Source organism: Vanacampus margaritifer, chromosome 12, assembly GCF_051991255.1.
Source record: "Vanacampus margaritifer isolate UIUO_Vmar chromosome 12, RoL_Vmar_1.0, whole genome shotgun sequence".
In the NCBI taxonomy this organism is placed as follows: Eukaryota; Metazoa; Chordata; class Actinopteri; order Syngnathiformes; family Syngnathidae; genus Vanacampus; species Vanacampus margaritifer.
In genome coordinates, this window is record NC_135443.1 from 18,329,675 (window position 1) to 18,345,823 (window position 16,149).

The following is a 16,149-nucleotide window of genomic DNA, read 5'->3' on the forward strand; positions in this document are numbered from 1 at the left end:
CATCATATGTTGCAACCTTCATGGGATAGCATCTGCAGATGTCTTTGTTATGTCTCTCCTAGGATGTGGATAAAATATGGAGATATGATTTATACAAGTTAAATATAGTCTTATAGTATATATACAGTATATACTGGAGGTGTCTCTAGTGTATTTATGGTGTTATACCTCTTCTTGACTCTGTCTATTGTCTTATGCCAGGAAATAACACAAACACACACACTTATGCACATCTTTCACCTTGTCCCAATTTAAAAAGTAGGGTCTGACACATTTCCAGAGCAGATGTTGGCTCCTCTGCTCTAACTGAAATTTCCAAGACCAGAGCAACTAGACGAATGGCCACCTATTTAACTTTAACCCCCCAAATGTGAACCTAAGCCACTTCTTTACCACATGAAGATATTTCTTCAACAGAAGCTGAGTGGACTGCAATTTCTCTCTCTGTCTCTCTTTGTCTCTCTCTCCCTCCCTCCCTTTCTCCCTCCCTCTCCCTCCCTCTACGAACGTTGCATTCACAGACACACAGGATTAGTGGTTATCCTGTGGGAAGGAGCCTGTGGATCCTATTAACAACTGTAATGTTCAGAAGCAGTCTACTGTATGTCAGTCATGTACAGGATGTTTAATAACTCAGCAGGAGTGTGCAATAATATTGTTTTTGAATCATAACGTGTTACATTACTTCTAAGTTAGTTTCACCACAATGCCTGTAACATTCCAAGAATGACAACAATGCTAAAACAGATTACAATAGTTTTTAACAAAAGAAAGGTCTACTCTCCATTGAATTTTGGCATGGCTTTTGCTGCATTAGAACAAAAAGTGTCAGTTAATGTAATTGTGTTGCTTTTGTAACAGCTTACTCCCAACACAAGCCCAAAATAAGACAAGTAAATAGCTGTTAGCTAGCTAGCTGTATTCAATGCAGCTTGTGTTACTGACATTGTAACATTACATGTATATTATCAATATTTGATTAATAATGCCTTATATGCTATTGCTGCATTAGAAGTGTCAGTGTAATTGTTCTGCTTTTGTACAGAGATGGGAAAAGTATTTACAGTCTCTACTTGAGTAAAAATATAATTACTTGTGTATAAAACAATTTTGGTACTCACCCAAATAATTACTCAATTAAAAGTATAAAAGCACAGGCTCTGAAATGATGAGTGAAAGTATTTTTACCGTATGTTCCTCCTATATCATTTTGAAAGATATTAGAATTGGGCAAAAATGGGGATGCATTGGCCAATTGACTGACTTGCTATGTAACGACCTTGTTTTGAAAACGTATCAAGTGAAAAGTACAGCTACTCATGTTAAAATGTAACAGATAAAATTAAAAAGTATTCTAAAAAATAAATACTTAGGAAAGTAAAAAGTACTGAAAAACTACTCAAGTAAAGTATCAAAGTATACTCTCATCTCTGCAAAACTTTCGTAACACCTTAATGCCAACACAGGCCAAAAATTATACAAGTAAATGTGGAAAGGAAACACAGATTTTATTTGATTTGTCCTTCAAATATGGACTGAAGTTTTGTGATTATATTTACAACCTCCTCTTTTGATGTGCCAGGTGTTACTTGACAAGGGTGACTCTGAGATGACACCAACCATTGTGTCTTCCTGACTGACTGATGTTCTTTACCAACAGAGACCTGAGCAACAACCAGATCTCGGAGATAGCTCCAGACGCCTTCCAGGGCCTGCGCTCCCTCAACTCGCTGTAAGGGTTCCATCCAGAGGCCGTGTTTGTGCACGTGCGCCAGCATAAATTTTCATCTGGCTTGTCATTTTTCCGTGTTTAAATAATGCCTGTGATGTGATCTCCCAGGGTTTTGTATGGAAATAAGATCACCGACCTGCCCAAGGGTGTCTTTGATGGCCTCTATGCCCTGCAACTGCTGTAAGAACACACACACACACACACACACACAAACTAGGCAGACAGAATGATTTTACTCCCGCTCAGGGAAAAAGTCCGAAACTTTGAGTAAACTTTGTACCTGTGTGTCGTTTTCCAGCTGGAATGCATAATGAATGAATAAATAAATAAAGTCTGACAAGCTCGATTCCCTCCCCTCCTTTCTTCTCATCTTTCACATCGTCGTCTCACAGTTTGCTGAACGCCAACAAGATTCACTGCGTCCGTGCCAACACCTTCCAGGACCTGCAGAACCTCTCACTGCTGTCGCTGTACGACAACAAGATCCAAATTCTGGCCAAGGGCACTTTTGCTTCACTGCGAGCTATACAGACCCTGTGAGTGAAACACGTGTTGATATGCACACATAGACACCTTAAAACAATGAGCCCATGTAGAATTTTTGTCGCTGTAGGTTTTGGAATAGCACAAAATGGAATTAAGTGTTAGAAAGTATGGTAAATCTATCATCCTCAAAATCCCACACAGACTTCTGCAGAAAAAAATGAAAAGCAAACAGCTTCCACCTCCACTGTGGAATTTTCTTCCTTTTTGATTTTGCCACAAAAATACAAAAGAACGTTCTCAAAAGCGCTTCTGCCAGTTCATCCTGAAAAATGCTGCTCATTGGAAACATAATCCAAGTGTGCAAAAATACATTACACCTTTTCCCAGGGATTGATGATAAAAAGACACTTTGGGCTCAGGGTGTCAAACTCGATTCAGTACATGTATTCCACTACTCCCCAAGCCTGTTCCTCAACAGTGTGTATTAGAGCTCATTAGGTGTGTTGCAGAAAACAATTCAGTTTTACTTCAATGGTCATGAAATTATTTTTTATTTACTCCAAATTACATATTTTTCATCACCTATTTTTGCCAGCAATCTAGAGTAACAAACAATGAATTGCTCTTCCATAAAAGGTCAGAAAGCACATAATTGACCTGTGTATCATTTTTGTGACAGTTTTGTTTGGTGGTTGATGAGATTTGTTTTAATATGAAATACGTGTCTTGGCTGAATAAAAGGGAAACACTCCGGTATCGAATGTGAACTTAAGCGTAAGTACTTAAGCGTATAAACTGAGCCGCGATTTTTGGTGTACTGTAGCGATTATACATTTATGTGGTTTCACCGTTATAAGCAGCCCCTTGAGGGCAACCATAAGAATTATTTGGCTCGGGATGAAAACAAGTTTGACACCCCTGCTGTGACAAGCCTCTCGTCACCACATCATTCGGCTGCGGCATTCAGTTCCCCAGCAAAGACATAGCAAAGCACTTTCTAACAAGAAATTGAACTGCGTTTGTCTTCTCCCTGCAGTCACCTGGCCCAGAATCCTTTCATTTGTGACTGTAACTTGAAGTGGCTGGCCGACTACCTGCGCTCCAACCCCATCGAGACGAGCGGCGCCCGCTGCGCCAGCCCCCGTCGGCTGGCCAACAAACGCATCGGACAGATCAAGAGCAAGAAATTCCGCTGCTCCGGTAAGCTGACGGTCTCCAAATGCCTCTTTTTTTGGCTCTCGATTTGACTTCTCTCTTATCTGTTGCCTTGTTTCCCCAATCACTCTTAAAAGGGCGTTTTACATCCATATGGCCAATTTTCACTACATGTTGACAGAAGTATTAATTTCATCAATCAGTCAGGGATTGGGTTAGACCCCTTCGCTGCTCCAGCAACTTCATTTTTTATCTTACCTTACATTATATAAATTCTGGGTACTCTTCGGGAGGGAAGACAAAACATGGACAAAAGTACTGAAACGCAACTTTTAATCAATACATTAATCAATTAGGGGTTTAGATCCTTAGTTCCTCAAATGTAATTCTTCATCTTATCAATACATTTCTGGGATCATAGCGTAATTCTATTCCATCATAAATTCTGTTAATGATACAGTTCCTTTCAAAAGTATTGGAACAGCAAGGCCAATTCATTTGTTTTTGTTGTATGCTGAAAACGTTTTGATTTCAGATCAAAGCATGAATATCAGACAAAAGTTGAGAATTCCAGGAGGTTAAATGCAAGGTCTTTAGGTCCTTAATCCAATAGAGCCTGCAGCCCTGCAATTTACCTCCTGAAGAGGTGACTGAAGGGAGAACCCCCCACAAACAAACAAGAACTGAAAGAGGCTGCTGTAAAGACCTGGAAAAGTTATTACCAATAAGTCAACAGTCTGGTGAAGTCACAGGGTTGCAAGCTTGATGCACTTATTGCAAGTAAGGCTTATGCCACCAATTATTAAATGTTGGTCACTTTAAGTTAATTTAATAATGTTTGTTCCAATACTTTTGCTCACTTAAAAAATGTATTTCTTTAAACAAAATTAGTTGTTTAACACTTCTAGATGTACAGTAAACACCATGAAATACAAACTTGTTTTTCCCATATTCATCTTTTGATCTGAAACCCAGATGTCTTCAGTATACAACCAAAACAAATTAATTTGACCTTGTCGTTCCAATACTTTTGGAGGGGACTCATCTCAATACTATTGTCCATGTAAAAGATGTTATCCTCAATCCGTTTCTGACCAAACAAAAGTATGGACAAAGAAGCATTATCCATTTCCACATGATGTCACTTTCTGTACATGTTCATTCATCATGCCAACATATGCCCTTAGACTGTTCTTGTACCTTGTTATACCTTCAGTTTGTATTGTCCTGTTCTTGCTTGCTTTATCCTTGTCATCACCACAGAAATCTTCATACTGTAGTCAGTTGTCACGTACATTGCGTCATATATAAACTTTGTATTATATATGACTGTGTCGAAGCATAGAGGGGGCCCCAGTATGCTTTTCGAGCACCCACTGACATCCGTCCCTTTGTCTTTTCTCCATCACAGCCAAGGAACAGTACTTCATCCCAGGTGAGTTCATGGCTACCATTGTCTTGCTCCTTGCTTTGACTCTTCATCCTCAGTACCTTTGAGCGTGTTTTAATATGATAAATGTGTGAGCCTTTTTCTATGCAGTCGGAAGGGAAAGAGACTATTTGCTTTGGCATAAAGTCTCTCAGTGAGGGAGGGAACATGCGTCCTCACTATCGGTAAATGCTAAAGATAATTAAGCCCATCGGGGATTGCGATTCATATCGCCGGATGTTTCCGGACCTCTCAGTAAGGGAACTTCCAAGCAAATAACTCAGAGGATCAGTGATACCGTGATTCACCGTCTTGACTTGCGTATGTGTAAATTAATATGCATTTGTATCTTAAATTGTGATAATGCTGCCTTAGAGACAAGGCAGATGAAAGCTAAATTTGATTGTATCTACTGTATAAAATACTACATGGACAAAAGTACTGGGACACACTTCTTCTTTTGGAGTGAACCAGTTTCTCAAATAAAGGGGTGAGGTGCAATTTTTTTGGGTATTATTTGGTATTATTAAAATAATGGCACATCCACTACAGTGGCGTGTTCGTTGTCAGAGAATGTGCAAGGAGTATTAATTCCTCTGCAATGATGTTTTTACAGTTTTTTGGGAGAAGTGATATTATTTAAAGTCACAGCAGAGAGTAGGGGGGGAGACCCAATATATTTTCTACTTCTTGAGCGGGGCATTACAAAAACAATAATTGAGAAAAGCTGGTGTAAACCCTTTAGATCCCTTGTATCTTAATTCTTCATCTTTCCTCAACATTTTACACAAGTCCATGTTTCCAGCTCTGTTGGAATAGTTTGAGGAAAAACCTTTACTTTTCCAGCATGACTGCATGTGATCAGATGAGTTTGATTTGGATGAACCTGAAAGACCTAAAGATAGTGAGCCAGGCCATCTAACAAATATCCAAATGAATGAACAATAATTCCCACAGACAACTTCCTCTCCACGCAGCATTTTGTCCCAATACTTTTTTCCACACAGGATGAAGATGCAGTAAATTAAAGATGTGCCATTCTCAAAAGTAAAACTCCCATATGAAGTATTTGGTCCTCTTGAGGTTCCATGCAGTAAAAGTGAGGCCACTGTGTACTTATCGATACTAATGATGATGACTCACGAATGTCCCTCAGGCGCTACTTGCCGTCGTGGCGATCAAAGCTATGAGCGCGCTCGGCCTTTCATTACTTCCTCTCTGTCAGGAAATGCTTTTTCCTGTTGTCTGGCCGAAGAACGTTCCTTAATGAGCTGTTTTACTGCGTCCAAAGGAAGTTATTTCTGCAAATGCCATCCACTCTTCAATCTCTAATAAAGTCAACAATGAAGCTCTGCGGTTACGCAATGGCTTCAGATGACGTCCCGTGAGTTGGACACATTTTTGCTGCTCGACTTTAAGTTCCCCCTTTTGCTTCTTGGTTGAGGTTTTCCTGCTGGTGAGTGTGGTCTGGGTGGCCCCCGGTGTCCTGGTGACGTAATGTGCAAACTTCACAGAGGCGGAGAGGTGCACCGCTGTGAAGCATGCAAGAGGGGAAAGGGACATAAAATGTTATTCTAACAGAAAACACTGGGCTGTTCCCTCTAAATGGAACATATGCACACACACACACACACACACACACTGACAGACACACACAATTCTAAGTGGCTCCCGCAGCTGTTCCATTATTAAGCAGTCACGATGTATCTGGCAGCGCACTTTTTGGCACGTAATGTCTATTCATAGACAGAGAGGAAGTGCAGGGAAACGTCTCGCAATCCCCCGCCAACCTGCCTCCTCCGTGCTTGTCCTCTATCAGGACCTGAGATGGCAAAAGTACTCACACGTCTGATCAGGACGAATGTCTCGCCATACCTCTCACCTTTCATCCGTCTCCACCTGACTGGCCAAGACCTCCTGGGTCCTCTGCTTCACTGAAGCTGACTGCCCCAATCCTCTTTGCCGTCCTTATCTCGGTCTCCCTGGCTTACCGTTCCTTTTCGGCCCACTGCTCACCTCTCTAAAATAAGCCGCTCATTCATGTGCCCCACCTATGAATGGCAGAGGAGCTTCTACTGCAGGCACTTAAGTTCACCAGCAAGTTCGGCACAAACCGCTGAAAAGATGGGGATGCGTGACTCGCGGCGTTGTGGGAAAGCTGGTGTCGTGAAAAGGGCTGATGTCATTGCTTCCCTTCGTGACGGCTCGCGTTTCCTTCCTCGTGTCAGGTGCCGAGGACGCCCGGCTGAATAACGCCTGCAACAGCGATCCGGTGTGTCCTCCCAAATGCCGCTGCGAGTCCAACGTAGTGGACTGCTCCAACTTGAAGCTCACCAAGATCCCTGAGCACATCCCATCATCCACCACTGAGCTGTAAGCAATTTGTTTAACACGTGTAGATTGCATGGTACAAGTGACATTTTTGTGTGGGCAAAAATGACAACAACTTACACTCTAAAAACAGTTGGGTCAAAAATAACTCAAATTATGCCAAAAAGGGACCGACCCAACATTTTGGGTTTACAGTTACAGTTTAGCCAAAAAGTTGTGTCAAATGATTAACCCTAAAAAAAAATATATGGTTATTTGTGGATTATTAATTTGATTTGACCCAACTTTTTGGGTTAAATAACATATAAAGTCGGGTTGGTTGATTTTGTCCAAATTCAATTGGGTTATTTAAATAACCCGAAATGTTAGGTCAAACAAGATATAAAATAACCCCAAAAATTGGTTACTTTGTGGGTTAATAATTGAATTTGACCCAAACTTTTAGGATTAATTCAAAAAGTTGGGTTGGTTAATTTTTTACCCAATTCAATCGGGTTATTCATTTAACCCAAAAAGTTGGGTCAAATGAATAACCCACAAAACAAACTGTATGCTGGGTTGTTTTGTGGGTTATTAATTTAATTTGACCCAACATTTTGGGTTAAATAACTCAAACACTTGGGTCGATTTATTATTGACCAAATTAAATCTGGTCATTCAATTAACCCAAAAGATTGGGTCAAATGAATAAGTCACAAAATTAACCATAATTTAGTGGCTTTGCAGGTTATTTATTTAACAACTCAAACATTTGGGACGGTTCGTTCTTGACCCAATTTGGTTATTGTTTTTACCCAACTGTTTGTAGAGTTTGAAAATAGGAAAATTACTCCAAAAATGTATATATTATTCCTCTATTTTGTGTTAAAATTGTACTATTACAAAAACGAAAATATCCAACCATAAGCATAGAAACATTTAATAAGTAATTTTGATCTTTGTGTCCAGGCGCCTCAACAACAATGACATCACCACTCTGGAGGCCACCGGAGTGTTCAAGAGTCTTACCCAGCTCAAGAAAATGTAAGACTGTATAATTTGACTTGGTGACTTTCACTGTAGCTTCAGGATTTCCTAATCCTCTGTTTGCTCTCTACAGCAACCTCAGCAATAACAAAATCACAGAGGTTGAGGATGGCGCGTTCGAGGGCGCCTCGTCCATCAGCGAGCTTCACCTCACAGCCAATCAGATCGACACGGTCCGGAGCGAGATGTTCCGTGGCCTGGAGGGGCTGCGCATGCTGTAAGTCACGTAGGACATTTATTGTATCCGAAAATACAAAATGTAGATACAGGTACTGTATTTTTTTTTCTTGTTCTCACTCACTTGGTCAGACATTTCTCCAAATAAGAAGTCAAGCGTGCTTGCTTTAAGCTGTTAATTTGTCACTTACACAGAAAACCTTAAAAGGAGCTTGGAAAAATCTGTAATATAGCAAACACGCAAACTGAACCGCCATAGAGCGAAGGAACACTGCATTACATTTCCAAGATATTTCTTCTCATGCTCTGTTTTTTTCACCACAGGATGCTGAGGAACAACAAGATCAGCTGTATCCACAACGACAGCTTCACCGGCCTCCACAACGTGCGTCTGCTGTCTCTCTACGACAACCAGTTGACCACCATCACCCCTGGAGCCTTCGATACCCTGCAGACCCTCTCCACCCTGTGAGTCCTCACTTTCACCCTCATACATTGCCCTTTTCCACGCCTCCTTACGCGCTATCCATCTGACAGAAACCTTCTGGCCAACTCTTTCAACTGTGACTGTCGGCTGTCCTGGCTGGGAGACTGGCTGAGGAGCAGGAAGATCGTCACGGGGAACCCTCGCTGCCAGCGTCCGGCCTTCCTCAAGGAGATCCCGCTGCAGGATGTAGCACTGCCTGATTTCCGCTGTGAGGAAGGTACAATATGTCCTTAACCCTCCTGTTATGTTGTGGGTCAAAATGACCCACTTTCAATTTTAAGGAAGAAACAGACAATAATTTTTTTTTTTTTGATATTTGGAACATATAGCAGGTCAAACTGACCCAACATTCTCATGGATAGACTATAAAAAATGGTTTATTTCGCCAAATGCGCAATGAAAACAAGCTATAACAATGTTTATGTTGATTTTGAAATGTTATACATTGACCCATAGTATAATATTGTGTATTATTGCTAGGTCTTATCAACAGACAATTAAAATTGTTCATTTTGACATTTTCAGTTCAATATTTTTCGGTATGCTTTTGGAATGTTGAAATGGGTCAAATTGACCCATTTTAACATTGAAAATTATATTAATAGTGTTTTGCTAGGCAACGTTTCAATTAAAATGATTTTTCAATTAAATGTTTAATGTTTATCGGGAAGGCTTTTGGGATATTTCATAGCCCGGGTCAAATTGACCCATTTTAAAATTAGACTTTTTCGCAATGAAACAGACAATTAAAATGGTTCCTTTTGCATTGGAAAAAAAACACATTTGCATTAAAAAAAATTAATGAGCTATAATTCATTATTAGAACACTTCACATTGTCTGGGTCAAACTGACATATTTCAAAGTTAAAGAACTACAAATTATAGTATTTAATGATGAAACTTGTTAAAATGGTTCATTTGAAATAGTTGCAATGAAGTGGTTAATAATGTTTGTTGGGATGCACTTTTTATCATTAAATATAGCCTTGGTCAAATTGACCCGGGAACATTATTGCTGTTCCTGAGAAACCGGAGGGTTGGAGCATGAGAATGACTGGAGCATTATTTTCAATTTCTCTAACACCATCATTGACTTTCGCTAAAACCCGTTAAGAGTTGTTAAGTACGTAAAGCTTTTGGAACTAACACTGGAGCATTATTAAAAAAGAGCCATTATTTCTTCACTGGTGGACGTAATCCTCAAAGAAACAGATTTACATTTATGATAGGGCCTCATGCCAGTCTTTAGTCCTCATGCCAGTCTTTAGGTAATGAAAAGTCAGTTTTGCAAACGTTTTCAAAGTTATCCTGCAGCTTTTCAACATTTTAAATTATAAGTGAGAGCCGTGTAAACTGCCAGTGATCATTTGCAATAATGAGTGCTTTTGTCCCGCTCTTTATTTACGGAATAGATTGCAGCTCAGCAATTCCTAAGCTGCTTGTCGATGTCAGGCTGAGTGGAGCTATTGAGCGGTTTGCCTTATTGACCAGTCAGCTTATTTGCAGCTGAATTAATGTTAGACTTGTCTCCAGGCCTCAGGCCAGCTTCCATTCTTTGTCCAGTCTGGTCAATATTATATTACTCGGGCTCCTTTATCTCTTTCCCGCTAGACTTCCTATCTTTTCTTTGTCTCAATAGCCCGCTGTCACTTTGAGAGATTGTGCTATTTGTGCTTTGTCTCGCTTTTAAACTTTTCATTCTTTCAACACTTTCTCTCGCCACTCTGACAGCTCCGATCCAGGCTGTAATCGACATCGCTCCCACACTCTTTGTCATCCCACGGCACCTTTCTCTATGTGTAACTACTCCCCCAATTTCCTCTCTTTCCTCAGGCCACGAGGAGTCAAGCTGTGTGCCCAGACCTCAGTGCCCCAGCGAGTGCACTTGCCTGGAGACGGTGGTACGCTGCAGTAACAAGCATCTTCACACACTGCCCAAAGGAATCCCAAGAAATGTGACCGAACTGTAAGTGCCTTGGCAACTTTCCATCGTATCAGTTGTGTGGCTTTGACTGAGGAGGAAGCTAATAAAGACAAACGTATTGTGACCAGGGGTGTGAATTGCCTAGTACCTGGCGATTCGATTCGTGTCACGATTCATAGGTCACAATTCGATTTGATAACGATTAATCCCGATACGAATCTATAAATTGATTATTGCGATTTTTTAACTCAAATTTAGAAAATACTAATCAGTAAATTTGGACATGTACACTGTAAGATTTGTATGAAAATGTATTTATTTATCTGAAAATTCAGGCTTATAACTGAGCCACTGCATTTACCAAACAGGTTGCAGTCTGTTTCATGTCTGAACAGCACTAAAATCAAATACTAAGGCTTAATGTTCCATTAATATAGCATTCTTCCATGCTTAATGTGTAAATCCTAACCCAAGTAAGACGTTTTGTTGAATATTCCCATAAAAAATTGATGTTTAAAAATCGATTTGGCCGCATATCTAATCGATTCAAGAATTGCGCGCTGTAATATCGCGATATATTGCCGAATCTATTTTTTTCTAACACCCCTAATTGTGACAAATGGTTGGGAATGTCAAGATGTTCAACATTTTCGCAGCTTCCACGCAGCCATTTGACCGTTTTCTAGAGCACGTGTCCTTGTTGGGCTCACGGATGAACTGGAGCCTCTCCTAGCTGATTTTAAGCAACAGGCGGGGTACACCCTTGACTGGTTGCCAGTCATTTGAGGGCACATCCGAGATCATTCACACTCACATTCACACCACAGTTACCTTGAAAAAAGTCACTTAGTTGCCTTACTGATTACTTGATTTTAAAAGTAACTTAGTTACTTTAACTCATTTTAACTTAGTTACTTTAATTTTAAATTAATTACTTTACGGATTACTTGATTTTAAAAGTAACTTAGTTACTTTAAATAATCAACTTGTTTTTTATTTTAATTAATTATTTTACTGATTACTTCTTTTTAAAAGTAACTTAGTTACTTTACTGATTATTGGATTTTAAATGTAACTTAGTTACTTTAACTAACTAAATTTGTTTTAGTTACTTTACTTATTGCTTGATTTGAAAAGTAAGAGTAAGATTACAAGTTACTTTATTAGTTACTTTCAGCAGACAATGACAACACTGCGGAATTTAGAAATAAATGTTTTGCCAATACTTTATTGGAAGTAATAAAGTTTTTATTTAAAGTAAAGACAGCCTTTTTGACTTGACATAAATAATTATTTTTATATTTCTAAAAAAAATAACATTCTTTCTAGGGTTTACTAAATGTAAAAGGTCTATTTTTTTTTTAAACAAAACTATAATCTCTCTTTTATTTTATGTTATTTTTTAAGCCAGATAACACTTTGCCTACAGTACAGAGTGTACAACCAACCTTCATATTTTCATCTTTAGCTGTCACAAACTCAACATAGGGACTTAATTTCCAGCTTGTAAACACAAACGTCTCTATTTCCTTTATTGGTATGTACACGTGAGTGAGTATAGGGCATATTTACTTAGTAACGTGCTACCGGCATTACTACTGACAAACACATTCCAATAAAACATGCATGTTAGGTTCAATAAAGACTCAAAATTGACAATAGGCTATACAAGCCCTGTGACTGACTATCCATCAATCAACTGTAAGAACATGCCCTAAAGAAAATGCCCCAATGGATAGAGATGAAACCAAAATCCTGATTTTATTTCAATGGTCTTCCCCAGCACTTGCGCATGTAGCACACGTAATAATGCGTGACAGGGGATTGAGGCAAAGAAAACGCATCTCATCATTTTGGAGACGAGAGCTTGGAGGAAAAGTGGCCAAGAAGCCCTGCAGTTGTTCTCGCAGACATTCTTCTTGTGCTTCCCTGCAGCCCTCGGGCCTCGCACTGATGTCACTCTCTGACTTGTGGCCAAGGATCTGTGTGTGTACGTGTGATGGTGTGTGTGCGCATACTTGTGTCAGGGCCAAAAGCCTGTCTACGGGAGCATAGGGGAGCAAGAGGACATTTTAATGAGCACTTTTCAATGGAAAGGGGAGGGAATGGAACTTTCCAATACTGCTGTGAGTGGTTCGCGCGCTCACACACACACACAGACACAGTGCAAGCCAAGAGGCCTGTCATTGTCCCAGCAGGTGTGACCAGGTGGGCCTCTCTGTTCTGGCCTTTCATGTAGTCATCTGGAGCGCTCGCAACACCGTCATTATCCAAAGTGTCCCGAGCACCATCATTACCTATCATTACCTCGCAGTCCAAAGCCCCTAACTAACCAGTTCACCCCCTCTTCAGCCCCCAACTCTTGAATACAGTCAACAAAAGCAGACGAAAGGCCCCGCAGCTCCTCTCAGGCCATTTGTCAGGGTGGCAGCCCTCTGCTAGCACTTTGCTTTGGCAGCGTCTGCTTGCTCGCAGGCATGATGACAACCGTGGTGGGCTGCAAGAGAACACACACACACACACACAGGAATTGATGTTTATGTCTTTCTCTATAACAGGGTTGTCCAAACCTTTTCATTTGAGGGCCACATACAAGAAAATCAGAAGAACACAAGGGCCACGTAATGTTATGCAGAGAAATTGTGTTTAGGCATAAAGAATTACGTATTTGTGTTTTTGCATTTCTAGAAAAATGCAAAAAAAATACAAATATATACATTTAAACCAATTTATTTGTAAAAGTGACACCTATTTTTTCGACACCCTCCCTTATTTTGACCATCTCCAAATATTATTTTTTTTTAAATACTGTCAAATGTGTGCCACTGAAAAATGGATGTCGGGGGCCGTAGTTTGGACACTCCTGCTCTCTAGTGTTGTTCTAAAATGTATCATTTGTCTGTACACAGCAAAAATTGGAGTATAAAAATTACACGGTTGAATTTTTGAGTGTCTGCCAAAGTGTAATTTTAACCGTTTTCCGAGTTACAAGGTGTAAAGAGTATGTTATGTCAGAGTTGATCACCTAGTGTTAGATTAACTCTGCATTCATTCCTGCACTTCTCCAATTTGATTCCCAGCTAGATTGGGAAACACTGACATTTAACCAAAAGGCGTTTTGGCCCATTAAGTCATTTTCCAGGGCAGCGTGGAACTGCCAATGTTCAGTAAACATTTTTGACCTGTACGTTATGTTAATATGTTCAAACATACTCGCAAGTACATTTGAACATACTTGCAAATACGATTGGACATAACTTGCGAGTACGTTCCAACGTTCTTATAGACTAAATGCTACAAACATGGCATATTTTCCCCAAATGCATTATACCTTAACCGAAATCATGCACTGCAGACATAATTATGAATCATAAAAATTACGAATAAACAATGATTTTTTGAACTTGTTGGTATAATGTGGCCCCCAAAAATGTTTTTGCTTGCGCATGCACAAGGCATTCTGGGAAAATGTGCTATGTTTGTAGCATTTAGCCTACAATTTGCTAGTATGTTCGAACATATTTGCTGTCAGTACGTTCGAGCGTATTTAAATACGTCGCAAATATGGTCAAATGTAAAACACATTGGCAGTTCCACGTCTGCGTAGTTTTCACTCACAGAGACTGGTCAAAAGTAACATGCTTGAAATGATCTTCTTGAAAAATGTGTGCTCAACTAGTTGGGTTAAAGTTAATGGTCTTGAATACAAAGTTGGGCTTGTTGTTTGCAGCGAAATGAATGAAGACGTTCAACTTTAGCAATGAGGAATTTCACAGAAAATTCTCACGAAGGCAACAGTTTTTGCGCGTTTGCATGCTTGGATCGACTCCCTTCAGAAAAGCGTAAACAACAACTCGACACATTGTAAGCCTTGATGCAACGCTTTTCTTATAACTTATAATCCCTCTCGCGGAGAGACTCCCACTCTCTAGCAGCTGCACTGACTTGGCCGTTCCAACAAAAGCAACATATTTCTTCACATCTTGATGGAAATATAGCTTTGACCGCCAAGGAATAATAGTGATAGTAAACTACAGACATGATTATTTCTCTCTTTAGTACATGCAGCATTAAATTATGCACTGTACAGACGTTGGAATGAATGTCTTTTTTCCTCCAGGTATCTGGATGGAAACCAGTTCAGCGTGCTACCAAAGGAGTTGTCCTCCTTTAAGTTCCTTCAGTTGGTGTAAGTTCTCACTCCTTTGTCTGATCTCAGTAAATAATAACATGAACTAAACCTGATCGATTCTCTCTTTTTTCTTTTTTTTTTTCTTTTTTTAGAGATCTGAGCAACAACAAGATCAACTCTCTGACCAACTCATCTTTCGCCAACATGAGCCAGCTCACCACCCTGTGAGTGCCAACGGGCCTCAAACTTGCCGTCTATTCTCTCGAATCAGACAAATTGATGCAGGGATGTCTTTTTTTTTTCATGTCGCAGAATTTTGAGCTACAACTCCTTGCGCTGTATTCCCAAAATGGCCTTCAGTGGACTGCACTCTCTTCGGCTACTGTAAGTTCCAAAATGTTGTGCTTTATTTCAGTACTTCACAAACTTTTTACACCAACTTCCGCCTGAAAATAAATACTTAGCTCATTAAGTACCACCATAATTACCAACAATGAAACACATCAAGGCCCGAGTGTTTATCAAAAACAAGGTAGAAGTTTTAGTCCTAAAAGTATATATTTAATATTATTCTAAGTAACACACTTTAACATTATGCATATGAATATGAGGGAGGAAATGCTTAAATGATGATTTAATTCAAATGTACTGCAAATAAAAGTTTGTAAATGTACCTCGATGAATATTAGTAAACAACGTTTCTAAAACAACTGCAAATTTATTTAAGTTAAGCACACAAATGTACTTTAGTGAAAACTCACTAATTTCCCGTTTTTGTGTAGAGGTCAAAGCAATGAAATTAAATCTTTGGCAGCATCTTTTTGTCAAGAAACTATATTGAAGCGAGTTGAGGACTTTCATTTAGACAAAAGGAGTTATTTAGCCATAATACCCCAAAACAAAAATCTATGAATCCAATGTCCAGAGGCATATAATATTTTCCTCCGGTTTTGGCCTGCTTAATGCAGTTTTTTTTTACTCAGTACCAAAAATTAACATTGCAACTTTACAAATTACAACACTATTGATTTTTGTTTCCACTTCCCTGAAGAAAGATAAATTCCTTATTTATTTGTATGCTTTGTTAAAGGGTTACTGCAACAAAAATGTAATATAATTCTTAGAATTAGTTTTATAAAGTGACTGACAGCATAATAGTTCACTCACCTGATTTGCAGCTTGGGGTCAGTTCAATGACGTGATTGTGAATATATACAGTCGTGATCAAAAGTTGACATACATTTGTAAAGAACATAATGTCATGGCGCTC

General features: G+C 39.5%; 1 protein-coding gene across 7 annotated transcripts in view; it reads left to right on the top strand.

The window, feature by feature from the left end:
- Positions 1–16,149, top strand: part of slit1a (slit homolog 1a (Drosophila)) — a 132,035-nt gene that overhangs the window by 90,752 nt on the left and 25,134 nt on the right. For 4 of the 7 annotated variants that reach the window (XM_077582292.1, XM_077582295.1, XM_077582296.1 and 1 more), the window contains exons 11-24: positions 1,661–1,732; positions 1,841–1,912; positions 2,125–2,268; positions 3,255–3,418; positions 4,785–4,808; positions 7,031–7,175; positions 8,082–8,156; positions 8,233–8,376; positions 8,661–8,804; positions 8,874–9,040; positions 10,657–10,789; positions 14,868–14,936; positions 15,032–15,103; positions 15,192–15,263. In XM_077582292.1, coding sequence (XP_077438418.1) covers positions 1,661–1,732; positions 1,841–1,912; positions 2,125–2,268; positions 3,255–3,418; positions 4,785–4,808; positions 7,031–7,175; positions 8,082–8,156; positions 8,233–8,376; positions 8,661–8,804; positions 8,874–9,040; positions 10,657–10,789; positions 14,868–14,936; positions 15,032–15,103; positions 15,192–15,263 — 1,497 coding nt within the window. The remainder of the gene's footprint in view (positions 1–1,660; positions 1,733–1,840; positions 1,913–2,124; positions 2,269–3,254; positions 3,419–4,784; positions 4,809–7,030; positions 7,176–8,081; positions 8,157–8,232; positions 8,377–8,660; positions 8,805–8,873; positions 9,041–10,656; positions 10,790–14,867; positions 14,937–15,031; positions 15,104–15,191; positions 15,264–16,149) is intronic. The other 3 variants (XM_077582294.1, XM_077582297.1, XM_077582300.1) reach the window with 1 other exon arrangement.